Source organism: Aythya marila, assembly GCF_965140915.1.
Source record: "Aythya marila genome assembly, chromosome: 16".
In the NCBI taxonomy this organism is placed as follows: domain Eukaryota; kingdom Metazoa; phylum Chordata; class Aves; order Anseriformes; family Anatidae; genus Aythya; species Aythya marila.
Window position 1 is genome coordinate 6,895,982 of NC_139057.1, and position 17,236 is coordinate 6,913,217.

Sequence of the window (17,236 nt, forward strand, 5' to 3'; positions counted from 1 at the left end):
AAAACTAAGCTGAGGAACTGTATGCCTTCCAGTTCACTAAGGCAAAGCAAGAGTGTTTTCCCTTGAACCAAATGATCTCCTGCCTTCTTTGTTATTTAAGAGGGATGTAGAAGTCAGGGACAGTAGTACAAAGTCTCACCCGGCAAATTGTTCTTTTGCAAACAAGAAGTGAGCCTTCAGGGAAAGCTGCCCTATTTTATTTGTGCTGTTTTTTTCTGGTCTGCCCTAAAACAAATTCCAATGAGTTACATTTATACGGACCCTGAACTTGTGGTCAAGTAAACACAAACCTGGCTTTTTTAAAAAAAGAGCTTGATGAAAGTGCTATCAAGCAGCTTAGGATGACTACAAGAAAGCCTGGGCTATTGCCAGGAACTTGTCTTTTATGACTCTGATAACCTGTAGAAATAGGGAATGTAACAAAGGCACAGTACAATAACAAGAAGTTTCTCACAGTACAGTCTCAATATTTCTGTAGGAAAAAAATGCTGTCACTTTATCCAAGGCCAGTAGATAGCTCACTCACTGAAGTACCTCAGCTGCACATGGAAAGTCATCTAAACCTTTGTGATGAACATCACCAGGGAGTCTCCACTAGACTTAGTTCTAGAGAAAAGAACCCTTCCAACAGGGTCACACAGAAAATTAGCCAGGTAGTATTAAACTATTTGGAACTTAATTCCTGTATTTAAATAAATGTATTAATATTTCACTTTTAATTCAAACTCTGGTAAAGAGCCCTGACATAGAATTCCTAGCCAGAAGCAAATTTTGAGAAGACTGGTCCTAGAGCTTTGCATCAACAAAAACATTGCCACATATATAATAGCTTATAACTCTTTTAATTATACACACCCCTCAGACACTTTTGAAGCAGTAAGCCTCCATTTAGTAGGTGTTTGTGTAAAACTCGGGTACTGCTTTCAATTAAAAGGGTCTAGACATCAACATGATGATGTCTCATGTCATGTTGAATGGGATTGTGTGGATCTAGGGAAGATCCCTCATTTTCTACCATAACTTCACAAAAGGCAAGCGCTTAATTCAAGTGTATTTTTTTTCTGTGAAGTTGCGAGTTGACTCTTCTTTTCCAGTCCAGCTTTGACGCTTGCACACTTAATCCCCATATACTATTGACAGCTGTTCAGCTCTATTTAACTCCGAAGAAACACGATGTAAGTAGAAAATGATTACAAGTAGGTGGATTGCTAGGAAGAATCACATAGCTGTAAACATACCTAACTTGTACTGAAACATATTTAGCATGATGTATTCCACAATTCCAGTGCACAGAAATGCAGACCAGTTCCCTGGCTCTGTATAGTAAGGTGCAAAATTGACCACATTGTCTGCAAAGATATAGCTGTACTTGGCAACAAGACGATTTCACTTTCCCAGAATACCCATTTAATGTTAGTGTGTTATGAGTAAGCTACATTGCATTATTCATTGTGATCAGGTTATAATAACTACATAAATCAAAGTTGGTTTACATCAAGCTATCTTCTGTGGGGGATGAAAGAAAATAATCTAGATTTCACCTTCCCTCGAGAAACACATTTATAGAGACAGACCTCAATCCTTTTTCATACTCAGTATACATCTCCAGAAACAATATTTTACAATAAGAATTCATCCACAGCTGCTAATAGGGAATGAAATAGCAATATTGTCCCTGTGCCTGTTCGGAATGTACAATATTGCTCAATATTGCAAAGCTTTTTCCATGAAGTTACAAAATCCATCTTTGGCACTGGCCAGAACTGGCTATAAGACGTGCACAAAAAATACTTGGCAGAACTTTGAGTCTACACACCTTGTTTTACACTCAAGCATATTAATGCAAGGCACAGAGAATGCCCACTGCTCTAAAATATGAGCCATTTTAATCAGTCTTTCCTCTTCAAAAACTCTTCTCTTCTTAGCCCCCTCCCTACCAACTGGAATTACATCAACGAGAAGTCAGATTTTTGTTAACGATTCAGGCTCAGAACTCAAAGCCATTTCTCTAGCCTTAGTTTAAAACATTGGACAGCTGGATTTGAGCCTGCAGATGCATTCCCACTTGGCACCTTAGTTAGAAGGTAACTTTGTTCTACAGAAAAATATTTTTGGTCCTTCATGACTACAGAGGATTAATTCCACATGCAAGATTTACTTACTGCCAAATATCCTCAGTAACCAAAATGCTGTGTGTTGTGATCTAGGGTTCATTGTCTAAGTCACAGCAGGGTGGTGAGAGGTGCAATCTAAGCACAGACAGTAAAATGACTTGCTCAAGATTACTTAACAACTTAGTAAAGGAGCTAGAAAAGGATCCTTTGTTTTATCTTATGTCTGTACCATGCTCTGTGGCAGCAGATGTTGACAGGCAGACACGAGCAGAATTTTACAGGTTTTGTTTATAACTGGTATATATTAGTCATCGGTTCATACAAAGGCATATACGCTCAATAAAAGTCTTGCCACTGCTGGCACAGATCACCTCCGGCAGATTTCAAGATGGGATGTGCTCATTCAAGGATGAGAAGTGATTTCCCAATATATTCCAGCTGGGTAAGAGATTTATTTGTTTAAAGAAAGGGTCCCCAGGAGCATATGAGAACCCTTTCCAGCAAATCACTGCTAATGTCAATACAGTAGTTTAGAAGCAACACCCCTCTTCAAATTGTTGATGTGCGCTGGACACAGAAGGTCCAGAGTTCATAGGTATTTTAATTACAAAACCTGGCCAGATGCTGAAGCACATTCAGTGCTTTCTGCCATACATCTCTGAGGGCTTTGGAACCATGGGTTTAGCCCAGCCTGGGCAAAGAAGCCACCAGACTCAGGGGAAGACCTAAAAGACCATTCTGGACCTCAAGGGCTGGGCAAAGTGCTCAGAGCAAGCAGGACACCTGTAGCAGAACAGTGATATCTGCCCTGATGTAAAAAGACTATTCAGATGACAGGACTAAGGTTTAGGACTTGCCCACCCCACAAAGGTGTCCTAAGCGTTCTGCAAAGGAGTAATTTATTTCTCATCTCTACTCAGAGCGAGGTAGCTTGAATCTGCAGAAGGAACAAGAAGCAATGCTGCTTGATACAATGGAGGGCAATATAGAAGTTGATTCATTTTTTTGAGCTTCTCTAATGACTACCCAGAGTTTCATGGCCTGGAAGATACTAAAAGCAAGACTTCAACTTCCAGTTTACCTTCTCTGCAAAAGTCCTATGTTGGATGCAGTATATTTAGGAAGAGAGCATTACCTGAAAGAAAGCATTATCCTTCTACTTCCAGGCCTTCCTTTAACAACTTACATCTTTCACAGTATAGCGGTTTGGGTTTTTGTTTAGAATCTCTCCCCACCCAGACCCCAATACATCAAAAACGGATAGTTTTGTACTGTGTTAGTCCATCAGAGGAGAGTGCCTCCAAGCACCAAGAAGTATTTACGGTAGAAGCCCTCTCTTTCTAGTCACAGGTTAAAAAAAAAAAAAAAAAAAAAAAAAAGTCTGACTGAAGCTAAGTATCCAATCTAGTTCCTTAAACACCTGCTAAGCTTTATACATGGACACAGTTAATTCTAGGCATGAAACTGGATAGGTGAAAAAAAATCAGCCTAGGACTTGTAACTAGTAAAGGAAGAAAATAGTAAGGGCTTCAACACAAACTGCAGACTGACCCTGTGCAGCCAGCTCAGGCAGGCTGAGCACTGCAAAGCACACTTGGATGTGCTGTCCTACTGGGTCAGGCCATTAGTGCAGTCCAACAAATTAACACCATTTAGTACTGTATTAGAATTAGGTAACTTCCTAGTAACTTGAAATGACAGCAGTGAATTATGGTTTAGGATTTTTTTGTTGCTATCTGACTTGGTTACTTTAATTACATGGCATACAGGGAAAAATAGTATTGATATAGCTCATTAACAGTTCATGAAGCTCACTAATTAGTACATCATATGCAAAGAGGCTGCAGAGAACGCACTAACCCTTAGTAACAGCCAGTCACAGCTGTAACAAGAACATGTGCAGCTGTTAAAGTGGTGGTCGGGGGATATGCTCTCCTAAACTCTGCTGTCCAGAAGGCCCAGATGGAAGTTGCTTTGTGTTTGGAGATGACCTGTACTTGTTCACAAACCCTCAGCAAGAGGCTTTGCTTCAGCCTCCCATATCACAGTTTTGTAGGACTTGTATTTCACAGCTGGACTTGCAGTTTTAAGACTGCACAAAATGAGAGAGGAAAGGCAGAAAATGCACACAGACCCAGCCTTTATCTTAGGAGAATGTTCTTCAGCGGTGAGCTGCCAGCATCCCAAAGCCAGACACAGGAGAAGGGCTTTAATTTCTCAGTCTTCAGTGACTGACTTGAGCAATTCAGCTGTACCTGTTGCCACCTGCCCACCTATTAAATGGAGTTAATGACGCTTGTTAAGTGCTGCTTGGAGAGCCACAGATGACAAATGTCCTGCAAGCACATTTCTGGCCTGCTGTCATTCTTTGCCATTCACTAATTAATTTAACTGCAAGCTTTGGGAAACATCACAGGTTTGCTGCAACAAATGTAGTTCACATTACCTCCCATCCCCATATACACCCTCCACACATCTCAACAACGACTACAGATATCCTTCAGTCCATCATGCCACCCCAACAGAAGGTAAAGTTATCTTGTTCGTTCCACATTTTTCTTTCACTCCTGACAACAAAACTATGCAGTGAACCACCGGTCATTCCCCCAACCTCTCTGGAGGTTGGATCAGTTTTAAAAATCAAAGTGAATTTACATGAAAGAACAAATAACACTCCCAAGTGAGTCACTGCAAGCTGGGATTCACCAAAACACAGTGCTTCATTAGAATGGACAGAATTACAGCCCATTATATCATAGTAACAAGCACTTCAGCATTGCCTTACAGGATTGCAGCAAAAAATTCAAGTAATTTGGCCTAGACTGCTAGACGGACTGATGCGCTGTTCAAAGCTGCTGCAGGGGAGAGCCCACAGCAGTCAAAACATATTTCCCTTTTCAAGCACTTTAGTGAACTGACTTCAGAGTGATAACCTTAAATGTATTCTGAATTACTGAAGGTATGTGCACAAAAGGATTTGTCATAGCAGAGTGCCGCCCAAGGGCCTACGGTAAGTAGATGGACTCTGTGCTTCATATAATCTGATGATCCTCCATGTAAAAGCTCAGTTGCCCTACCAGAACTTTTAAAGCTGTGACCAGATAAAAAACTGTCACCCATTTGTCCCAAAATTGTCTCCTCTCAAACATCTTGCTTCTCTCCAGAAGAGTCAGCTTTCAGACAGTATATGCTGGAACTTCCACATGTGCTTTTCACTGTATTATAAAAAAATAAAAAAAATAAAAAAAAATCAGACAACTTTTTAGTAAAAGCGCAACTGAGGCCAGTTATTTTGTTGTTAGTTCAGTCTTGCTTCAAAACAAACATTAAAAGCAGGATTGTAGAGCCAGTATTTCCCTGGTACATTTCAACTTCCCTCTTGTTCTTGCAGTCCTCTTGCATTTGTCCAGGCAAATCTACACATCAGCTCAAACAGACAAACCCAACTCCTAGTTATTTCTCATGGCCCAGCTGTGTAGTGCTAATTAAGGAAAGAATTCAAGAATTCAATCACATTTAGGTAGAATTCCTCCTTATGAAAGTATGGCCGTTGCCTAGAAAGCGTCTAGGAAAACGTAGCGGGATACTGTCCTCATATGCACTGCTTCATTTAACAGAGAACAGCCACTTGTATTTTACCATAAGCACTGTGTCAAGAGTACGCCACTCACTAGCATGCAGTTAATTCAGTGCAATCAGCTAGCATCCATCCTCAGTGGTGTACAGCCATTAGTGAGAGCATTAAGACTAATTTCCCTTCGCTGACCATAGGGCATTGATAATTCCCCAGATAAACATTACTCAGTAAGGAAAGGAACAATTTTATCTTCTACATTAATATTACTGGGGAGAAATACCACTGAATTTACAGTATTGATATTTTGAATTGAAATGTTATGTTATCTTCAGTAGAGGAAAGGGGAAAAAAAAAAACTTAATTCTAATAGCTTGAACTTTCACTGGTATTTCTGGCAGCACTTGATGAAGTCAGACAAGAAGATAATAGGAGCAGTCCATCAACTTCAGTGGTATACCTAAAACTAGAGAAACTTCAAATTAAGATGTCAGTCCCAGGTGCAGACCCTACATCTGTTACTTTCTTTCAAGCGTCTCCACAAACACTGCAAAATGTTAATTTATCACTGATGCAGCTTCAGAGTAATGCCCATACACACAGCAGGAGAATTACCTTCACACTGAAACAGATTCATGATGAAACAGCATCAAAATTAGGAATGACTATAACTTCACTTGTTTGTAACTGGGTTTTTCTTTCACTGCATTTGCAGGCATTCTTGGCATACCTTTTCACATGCCTAGCAGCAGTCACCTCCAGGAAACTTACAGACCTCTCTCTGTCTGACAATGAAAGAGCAAATAGTGAGAATGCAGACCTGGAAACCACAACTGGCAGATGACATTGTTCAAGATAAAGGCAGAAGAACCAGGGTGTTTTGGTCAGGTTTGCTTGACTTGTTAAAGTGAAAACTTCGTAACAAGGTGGCAAGTGGGTAAGAACAGCTTGTTTACGAATTACCATAGTTTATGGGAAAAGGTAAACTTGGAGTCTCAGAGTTTTGCTTAAAAAATGCTAAGCCCATCTTCCAAAGAAAGACATGAAGAGTTATTTCATGGAAAACATATGCTGGAAAGCACAAGAAAAGCTGTTTCTACTTCTAAAATGGGCCACCACCAAAACAGGAATTTCTGATTCCAAATGATGATCTCCACAGTCTCCCACCTTGTCTTTCAGAGAAACACTGGAGAAGTTCTTAGGCCTGGTTTCTGCTTTTTGTTTGTTTTGTTGGGGAGATGACAGGACACCATGCAAGGTGAGGAGCAGCTACAGAATAACGAGCTCACTGCAACACAACTAGGCTTTGAGGATCTTTGCTTCAACTCCAGAGGTAACCCCTATCATGACAGCAACTGCCTTGGCCTCAAGTCACATTGACTTTGTGCCAGACGAAGTCCAAAGGGAACTTGCTTTTGGGCTGACAGACCTAATACCAGCAGCCAGACAGAGCTGCATTTGGCCTGATGATACTCCTCCCTGCCTAGCCCAAGGGTAGAGGCTCACACTTTCTAAGCAACGTCCTGGATCCTATATCTGCCACCACCACCAAGTTCTAAGCAGCAAGAAATTTTAATATCTGCGAATATGTTCCAACACCTTATTTAACAGTTTTCTAAAAATACAAATCCAACAGGCTTAATATCTTGCAGGTTGAATTTGGTACATATGAAATCTGTTCAATTTTTCTCTCTTGATACTTCCAGACTGAAAGGAGCCAAATAGGCAAATGCTAGTTTGATTACTGAAGCTGCTTCAAGCGTAGATAGATATAGGCAGACTTTTCCTTCTCCTGCCCCCTGCAACTCTTACATCATTCTTCTTTCCAGTTTTCACAGCTCTTACTCTAAAATCCTCGTGCTAACTCTCTGGCATGCTTATTCAAGCACCACTCTTTAACCATATGGTTCTAGTCCTGCAGATTGTCTCTCTCCCACCTTACCTCTCCTCCCACAGGGTTTCACAGAAACATTGCTATGCAAAACTTGTAAAAGTATATGTCATTTTACATATTCAACACCAATCTTCTCAATGAAGTTTTTACAGAAGTCAGTTTTATTAAAATCAAGAACAGAAAACACAAAATTCCCTCTATTTTAAGTTTCTCATAATTTTATCAACAGTTGAAGCTTTGGGTTAAGAAAATAAAAATAGTCAAGCGTACAAGTCCAAAACTTTTGAATAAATTTTTTCCAAACTTCTAAGTATGGACCAGGAGTTTTCCCATCCAGTCTTAAAGCACATTTAAGTACTAATGCCATACTTCCTGAAGAACAGTCTACAATCTGTTAGGCTGTTCTTTTGTTGTGCTCTAGCATAAAATTGTTGTGTTTTCCTTCTTAAAACTAGCATGCAGACACCATCCAACAACTGAGTTCTCAAGCAATGCTCAAATACAGAAGAGGTTAAAATTCTCCTGATTCTTTTTTTTTTTTTTTTTTTGCTGATTTTTAAGTTTCAAATAAGTACTTAATATTACAAACAAAGCATTAATCAATGTAAGCAACCAGAAACCTAATAACTATTTTTCATGGAGTTTTTAAATCAGTCCAGAAATATCTAAGTACAGCTCATGTTATTCCACTTACACACTTCCTAGAAACCAGCACCTAGTTATAAAGCTGTGAAGAAGTCAGCTCCCTTCTTTGCCCCCCTAAAGGTTGAACTATTACAAGTTCCTATTCTGGGGTCGGCCAGGAGAGCCCTAGTTCTACACTGGAGGACACCACTTATATCACGTTCCTTCACACTGATGTGATTAGAGTTTTTGGGCTAGTCAGAACCATCTAAGAGGTGACACATATCTCGTTTCTGTCCATTAATATGGTTAATACTAAAGATGGTACAAGTCTACTGCTGTAGTTCCAGTAGTCACATCTTTCACACAAGCCTCAGTTGCAGTTACCCACTAAGTTTTACTTCCCCAACTTCTCTATAATTAGGACTTAACCCAATTTGGTTAAGATCAGTGTTAAATGGTGTTCCGAACAACAGCACCCATGCAAACATTTTCTCCAATGTTAACACGATCCTTGCAGCGGTGAAACCAATGCCATCAGCACAGTTGCTTTCAGAAGCGCAACTTCCTTCTTCTCTGCTTTCCTAAAAGCTGGGTCCTACTTGGCAGCCACGTTTCCAGCAAGATTCAGCACTTGTCCAAGGTCACCCTCACTTAATCACACCCAGGTTGATTTGGAGAGGTGCAAGATCACCTTGGATTGGTGAGAGCAAGGACACTGAGGAGGAAAGGCTGAATGCACCCCAGTGCTCCTCCCCTCAGCACAGACAGGAAAGCGGTTGGAAGGAAGAAGTCTGGACTAAGCCTGTCATTTTTAGCTCTTTGAACAACCTTACCAATGAGGTATAGGCACAAGTTCTTCCATCTTTAACAAAAGTGGTGAAAGCCATTGTTTAAAATTCCATGCTATGTGTTTGTTCACACCAGATCAAGACCAAAGGACGGCAAGAGAAAACCTCTGGGCAGGACCACAGGAATGCACCAGATGCTGGACAAGACATGTTTGCTGTGGCTGAAACCGTAGGAGACACTGACTGATCCCAGTGTCCTCATGAACCCTCAATGGACAAACACAAGTGCTGTCAGAATTGCACTTTTGGACTGCCTCTGCTGAAATCCAGCTAACCCTGGCACGGGGTGCTCAGATCTTTTCCTTGGACCTGGCCCAGATTTCCATGGAGGACCCACTCTAATATACAGTGGAAGCTGATCATTCCTTGCATAACAAGGAGGTGCCTCCAACAGATGGGGTTACACACAACCCCAAGAGCAGGCTGTGGATTTAATTAGAAGTGTTGTTAAACAGATATGACTGCAAGAACAGCTCCGTGCCTCGCCTGGTAAGTGCAAAGTGGAGGACACCTCATGAGGCAGGTTTCTGCAAAAATCTGTTAGCAGCATTTCCTTTGCCAGACAGAGGTACAAGAAACAGATTGTTGGGTAAAAAAAATTCCACTTTACTACTCACTTCATATCCAGGAGCTTTATTCTCCGACAGATACAGGAAGTCTCTGCAGAGACCTGCATTTTTTAGGAATGGATACTTAGCTGTTCACACAGCTCCATTAAAGTCAATGGATCCTCCCAAATGAGTGTTCTTAATAGCCTGTAATAATTTGATAGCAATACAAACTGGAGAGCAGACTCCCAGACCTCCATATGCAGGAAATACCTCCACAAAATCATGGCAATCATAAAACAAATCAGACTGCCTGCTAATAATGCCCCATTTTGAAAGTTCTACGCATTATTGTTAGCGTGCAGATTGTTTTTCTGGGTTGTAAACATCCAACATAGCTAGTTAGCAATAGCATATGTTCCAGAAAGATAAATACTTTGTAAGGCTTTTCTTACAAACAGCAAATTGACATGGCTGTTTTAAATACTTCTCTCATGCAGAAGCAGTAATCTACATATATTATTCAGCAGCATATGCTGTCCTAGACTGCCCTAATTTTAATAGCCCTGTTTTTAAGAAGAGAAAAAAACTTCAGCCTCTTTTAGAATACAGGTCATCTCAATGCTCAGGTACAAATTTCCTATTGTGTTTATAGATACACATGATTTTTTATTATTATTATTATTTTTTGGAATCTGTGAGCTAAAGTTGTAATAAAAAATAAAAATCACACACCACTCCAATTCTTGCATCTTCACCACAAAATTAAGAGACAGACAACCTAAAAAAATGTTGCCTGTAGCCAAGGAACATAAGTAGTTTCAATGTTAAAAAGAAGCTTGCTGGAGCAAAACACATCACAACTGTTATACTTTTTCTTTATAATGAAAAATAAACAGAAGTATGCACCCAACTGCACATTCAAGTTTTTACCTGTAATTCACTACTTATTTCAAACTGGATAAATATTGGCTTAGGGTACAGAACTCATAAAAAGTCTTCCAGAATAAAGACATTTTAAGAGCTTTATTAGGAAGACCAATAAGAATAGACAAAGGGAAGTTTATGACAGAAATATGAGCACAAGAGCACATACTACTGTAGATGGCACCCCATCTTTCTTTAAGTCTTCAAAACTTAAGGCATACCACCTATCCTTGCTGGATTTTTCCTGGAAGACTGTCCAGCTCTGCATATTGCCTAGGAAGAGCTCTGAACAGCCTTGTACCACAGCAGATAAAGCACCGCAGTATACAGAATGTAGTTCACATTTTGATATACCCGTTCTATTAATGAGTTTACAAGTGATGCTATCAGATAGAGAGGGATGCAATGAAAATACTTGCATACAAGTCAGATGCATTCATAGCAGACAAAACTTGGGAGAAAAAGTATAGTTATACTTGTATCAGCTCAAGGTCCACATGCTACTCAGATACTCAGAAAGGCATGCTGCCCTCCTAGAAGGCAACAGCTCAAGTCATGGCAGCAAAAACCCTTATCAGGGAGATGGGCTCAGTTTCGAGGAAAGCCATAGGGGAGAGAAGGTTTTCAGATGCTGATGTTTTCCAATCAATTGAGCGTGTGCAGAGCTAAGCCAGACTCCGCAAGGCTTTGTGCAGCTCTGGCTGTGTGCAACTCTTTACCAGAGACATCTCTGCGCACCACCAGCACATCTCAGCTGGTTCTTTAAGACACTTCTGTTTGATCAGCACTATCTTGCTTTTAGCTGCAGACAGCTCAAGGCAGTTGCTGTTCATCGAAGAGATTGTTTCCCTCTGACGCCAACAGTGCTTCATCACTTAATGCAACAAGACACTCCAAGCATGTTACTGGCATACCAAGGAGGGGGGCTGACAGCTAACCCCGTGGCATCTTGCTCCAGAAGTCCCCCATACATCAAGAGGCAGGGATGGGATTGGGTCTTCCATGGGGAACAGCCTCACCTCCAAAGCTTCCCGGTGCTGTTACATGCCACAAGCACTTCTGATGCTGGTGCCTATACCCTGAGGAGCAGGCTTCAGGGACACCACCTGCTACCATTTCAAGCCTCCACCACTTACTTCTGCGTGCACCTTGATGGTGGCACCAGAGAATACCCTTAGAGCAGCTTCTGTGCTCTATAATCCTTGAACAAATTGAAATGTTGCTTCCAGCAACCCCAAGTTTAGGTGTGGATACAGGAAGAGTACATAAGCTGTAAAAACAGGGAGCTCAATATAAGTGTTAGGCCGCAAACAACATGTGCTGCCAGGAGCCTCCCACCCATGGGGACAGGTGGGTCCCCTTTTAATGCTCTTCAGGCAAGTTATCATCTCGTGATGGAAAACAAACACACACCCTTCCCAGTGTGATATATTAAACTGCTTTATCGTGCTCTTCATAGAAGCAGGATTCTGGCCTCTGGGGGAGGGAAAGGCTACGTCAGAGGCTGTAGCCAGAGTTAACATTGGACCCATGAACAGCAACAGCTACAAAGTCAGGCTCACCAGCCTAACAAAGGTTCTTGATTTCAAAGATTCATTCCTGTTTGATTCTTAATTGTTCAGCGAACACTCGGTTGACCCAGTTCACCCTAAAGTGAAGCCCGAGTGTATTCACAAGCACTGCACATTCACCTGTCCTTAAGGTGAGAACACAGGGACTGGCCTTTTCATGAGAGAGAGGAAACACTCCTGTAAAATAATCCTCAAAAAGGTCACATCTGTATCACAGAACAAGACCTTACTTGACAATCACAATAACAAAAAACAAAACAAAACAAAAAAAAAACTTTTCAGGCTCAGAAGCCATAAAACAACCCTGGTGTTTTATGTAAGTAGACACAAAGCAGTTAATCAGATGAAAGTTGATGGCAAGAAGCCCTCTGTGCAACAGTGTCTCCTCCCCCAAAACACAGGTCCACTGGTCATCGATGGAAGTGCTGCTCACAGAACAAAGCTGATTTGTTTTGTTTTAAGGAACTCTGTAAGGTCGCACATTTGCGCTGTCAGCAGTTTTCTGGAACACAATCTCCGCCGTGTCAGCGCTAATAACAAAACAGGGCCAGATCATTGGCTGAGGGAATTATTTTTCTCCCTATAAGGATGGAAAGAATTGGGAAGAGAGCTCTTTCTCATGAATATATTTGGCTCTGCAGAAGACACATGTGATACAAATGTTGCTATGGAAACTATTCTATTAAATAATATTAAATAGAATTTACATATTTAAAGTGCACATAAACTGTTCAGGTACAAAATGAATTAGCCTACATGTGATCTTGAAATTACAAAGTGAGGCCTCTCAGAATTGAGATTTTTCTTTCAAAAGAGGTTCGATTTTGAGCAAGCTGCACCCCTTTATATCCAAATCTAGCACCTGCACCCCAGTTATTCAAAAAAGCATTTCTTGCGATAATTTGTAGATACAAGTGCTGCTCCTAGTTCCCTTGGTGATGGAATTACCATAGCGTTACAGAAAAAAAAAAACAGGAGCTGAATTCAGTTTGAAAAAACAATGCCCTCATTACAGCTATGCCACCATAATATTGAAATGTATTTAAATAACTCCCACTGACACCTCCCCACACAGCACCAGATCTCTTCTCCATAGGCAGGAGCAGGTTTCACCTTCTTAATGCTTTCAGGGCACGGGAAAGTTTTTTAAAAGTTTCCAGGTTAGTGTATTAAGGCTTATGCTATTTTTTGTTTCCTACCTCCAAACCCCTGGTTGTCCAACAGCCCTTCACAGCTACCACCACCCAAAAGAAACAAACCCAGAAGCTGCTTACACAGTTCCTTCTCCTCTGAAGGAGCCAAACTCCCATTTGCCACTGAGTAATATTGAATTCAAGCTTTTCTAAAATCAGGTGGCAACCCCAGGTGCTCAGTCAGCTTCAGCTGTGCACTTCCACACCTGATCAAGGAGGAAAACTCACCACCGAGCAATGAGACTGGGTAGCTGGGCTGTGTACTGAGAAGTGGGTACCAACAGTTGCACCACTGCTGCAAGCAAACAAGCCTGTCCTTCCTTTAAAGGACTCAGGTTAATCATAATCAACCCAAGTATCCACTTTCACTGGAATGTTATAAATAAGGACACCGGTCTCCTCAGCAGCTTATAGACAATGCAAGTTGCAGAAAGAAGCCTGCAGCTATAGTTCAACTATCTATTCATAGTAGAGGCGCAATAGCCTAAACTGAAAACCAGGAGAGAAAGGCATGACCGTTAGTTAAACTACCAATTCCCAAACAAGTGGAGCATCAGGATTTGAATAGGTCACCTCATGCTTGTAGCACAGGCACCAAATCTAACCAGTGACAGACAGATAAAAGCAGCCACAGCTCCACAGCTTCCCTCCTCACCGCTTCCACACTGCTGAAAAGTCTAGGGGACAATATGCCCAGAGCTCAGGGAAGCCAAGGAAAATGAATTCTGGGCTCTTCACTTGAAGAAATCTATAGCCATGGCCACTCTTTGCTCTTTGCTGAGACTTTACAGAAACATTTGCCATCAGCCCTACCACCTTTTTGACGCTTTCCAGCCATTGATACAACAGAAGCCATTGGAACAAGAAGAAATTAGATCAAATAAAGATTAGATCTGTCTTTACAAAGAAAAGAGTTAACGGTTCCATTTTCATAGACTCCGTGCCTTTCTCCCTCCTTCTCTCCCCCTCCCCCCCTTTTATTTTAAACATTAAGCTGGCAAACGTATCTCTACTAAGAGGACATTGAACATCTCACCACCACCTCCAGAGAATTTTGGAAAGCTTTAATAACAAAAGCCAGAGGCATTGACAGAATTTATGTCCATCTCAGAATAGATGCACCTTATTCATGTACCTGTTAGGTTTCACTGTCACAGTACAGAAAGATGTACCAAAGTTTAATCTTGCCCTTTATTTATGCAGGCACAAACTGAATAACAATATATACCCAGTGCTGAAAAGATAGTCAGAATACACTAATCCTGCCAACTTCACTACAAGTTCTCTCATAATGACGTTATCTCCATCTGTCACTGAACCATGTGGTTCTTAAAGAATAAACAATGCCCATACATAAGGTACAAGAAAAGCAGCATCTTCCATTTAGCGATGCCTGCTGGAATATGTTAAAATGCTTTCTACTTTCCAAACAAGTCAGGGAGATGCAAGTTAACAGAACCATAGAGAATCCATTGAACATGGGTATAAAGAGAATGAAACTTTAATCGTAACAAGCCAACAAAAACTTTCAGATGACCACACACGCCATAATAAATCTTGATGTAAAACTCATGCTATGCACAATTTGGAATTGTCAAATTAATCACTTCTCAGTAAGTACAAGAAATGAGTTGCTCTCCCGTCGTGCAAGGCAGATACACCAATTAAAGCATTTTATATGCAAAGCCTCCCTCCTGTTTAACCCCCCCATAAGCCCTGCTGGCTCAGCGAGGGAGCCAGGAAGCATGCAGCTCGCAAGCCCCGTGGTTGGAGAAGCACAGGTAGTTTGCTCAGGGGAGCAGCAGCCCATGGACTGTTGGAACCAACCGGGCTTTGAGAAAGCACATGCCAAAGAACCACAGGGAACTGGCCTGCTGCTACTGCTGCACACCTAGCAGCTACAGCTGAAACTAGGAATGTGTCATGGAAGTACATGGTAAGACTTAAAATAAGTTTAGAATGAAATAAGGAGTCAGGGGGCAGAGGGAAGAATTTTTCATTTTGTGAAACTTCAAAGCCCTAGAAGCTATCAACAAAATCTTCTATTGTCCCACACAAGAGCTCAAACCCCTGATTTGCAGCAACCCACCCCGGCACCCCGAGCCTCCCGCAGCCGCAGCCCTCCAGCTGTGCAGAACCGCTGCCCAGCCCGAGCCCCCTGCGCCCCCAAAACCCCGCTCCCCGGGGGCCCTGGCACCTCCACCCCTCGCCTTGCCCCCGGCCGCCCCCTTCCTCACCGGGGCTCCGAGCCCTGGGCGCTGCCCCAGCCCCGGGGACATAGGCAGAGCCGGGAAGGAGGCAGCATCCCCATCTCCGAACGGGAGGGAGAGGAAAAAACAAAAGAAATAGATATATATGTGCACGCACGCATGTATATGGTACATAGATGTATGCGTTTAAGACGCTTTGATTCTTCTCCACCCTTCCCTAAGGTATTTTTTTATTGTCTCCCCTGCAGAAACACCCAGAGAGCACAGTCTGCAAAAAGAGGAGGACAAAGGAGAGGAGGAAAAACGGGGGAAAAAAAGACCCCAAGGCAGGTGCCCCTGGGGTAAGCTCGGGAGAGGACCAGCACTCACCCCCAGCCTCCTGCTTCGGATGCGCACGTAGCCCTGCTTCACGATGTCGTTGAAATTGGAGGCCATCCTTCCCCGGGCAAGTTGGCGGCGGCTCAGGCAGCCCGCATGGCGAGCAGCAGCCTCCGCAACCGCGCCCCGCTCCGCACCGCCCCGCGGAGCGCCCCAGCCCCTGCCCCGCGGCGGGCCGGGCCGGGGGAAGGGCTCCGGGAGCGCCCGCCCCGCGCCCACCCCTCGCAGCCCCCCCGGCCCCGAATCCAGCCCTAGGGAGCAAAGGGCTGGGGGGTGCCCCCGGCGCGGCGGGGGGGTCCGGAGAGGGGCTCGAAGCTGCCTGCTGTGGGTGATGGCGCCCCGCGGAGCGCCCGGCCCCTAGGTGCGCTCCTGCAGGTGGGGCAGCCGGGAATAATCAGATCTGCTCATTTGGGGAAACGAAGCTGGGACCCGTGGTTTTCCCCGGAAAAAATGGGTTTCCCAGAAAGTCTTGCAGATGCCTGAAAGTCTGCCAAGTGGCTCGGCTCCAGCATCTCCTTCTAAAGACCCGTAACCCGAGTGGTTGTCCTCTGGCACGCTTCGAGTCATGGAAATGTCACACGAGCACATGCGGCATTTTCCAGGCAAGGTGCGGTTGCAGTAATGAAAGACCTTCTTCTGGCACTGGGCCCTGGGGTTGCCTTCTGCATGCCCCGAGTTCTTCTCTTCCAAGAACATGCAAACACTGCTGAGTACGCCAGTGAGCCCAGGAGGCGGGGGCTCCAGAGATTGCTTGTTCTACATGGGTTACCTGTTAGTGGTACGCTATAAATACTACGTCCTGGAAAGAGGGACATACATCATAACATCTTTTAATAGCATTCCAAATATAAGCAGTCTGAGGAGGAGGTCAGCCAGAGGACTTTGAGAATCATCCTGCCCTGAAAATTACAAACCGGGTAGCAAGAAGGAAGGCAGAGCAGAGAATCACCAAGGAACATAAAAGAGAGAAAGCCTCACATCTGTGCCAAGCCCAAGGCAAGGTAGCAGCAATGTTTGTTTTTGTTTAGTTGTTCAATGACTACGACACTCACCTGTGATTAAAACTGGCCCCTTTCTGGTTTAGATGTATAGCTCCTTCATTTTAGAAGCAGCCACAAATAACACTGGTTGCTCTGCTGTGGTAACAGTGTGGTGTTTTTTGTTCTCGCCTGAAGAGGTGGTTATGCCTTGTGAGGTTTTACAAACCTTTAATTGAACAGGTGGTTACAGAGGTAGAGAGCAAGACTTTCTAGCTGGAGGGCTAATTCACTTAGGATGAATGAAACAAGTCTGCAGTCCTTGCCTCAGAGTCTATGCTATTATTTTACACTTCCCTCTCTTTTTCACTAAGC

General features: G+C 42.9%; 1 protein-coding gene across 5 annotated transcripts in view; it reads right to left on the reverse strand.

Annotated features, from left to right (window-relative positions):
* The window catches only part of DOK5 (docking protein 5), a 43,383-nt gene extending 26,846 nt beyond the window's left edge, over window positions 1-16,537 (reverse strand). For all 5 annotated transcript variants that reach the window (XM_082773146.1, XM_082773144.1, XM_082773145.1 and 2 more), the window contains exon 1: window positions 15,876-16,537. In XM_082773146.1, the coding sequence (XP_082629272.1) occupies window positions 15,876-15,941 (66 nt within the window). In that variant the 5' untranslated portion in view covers window positions 15,942-16,537. The remainder of the gene's footprint in view (window positions 1-15,875) is intronic.
* Between the last annotated feature and the right edge of the window lie 699 nt (window positions 16,538-17,236).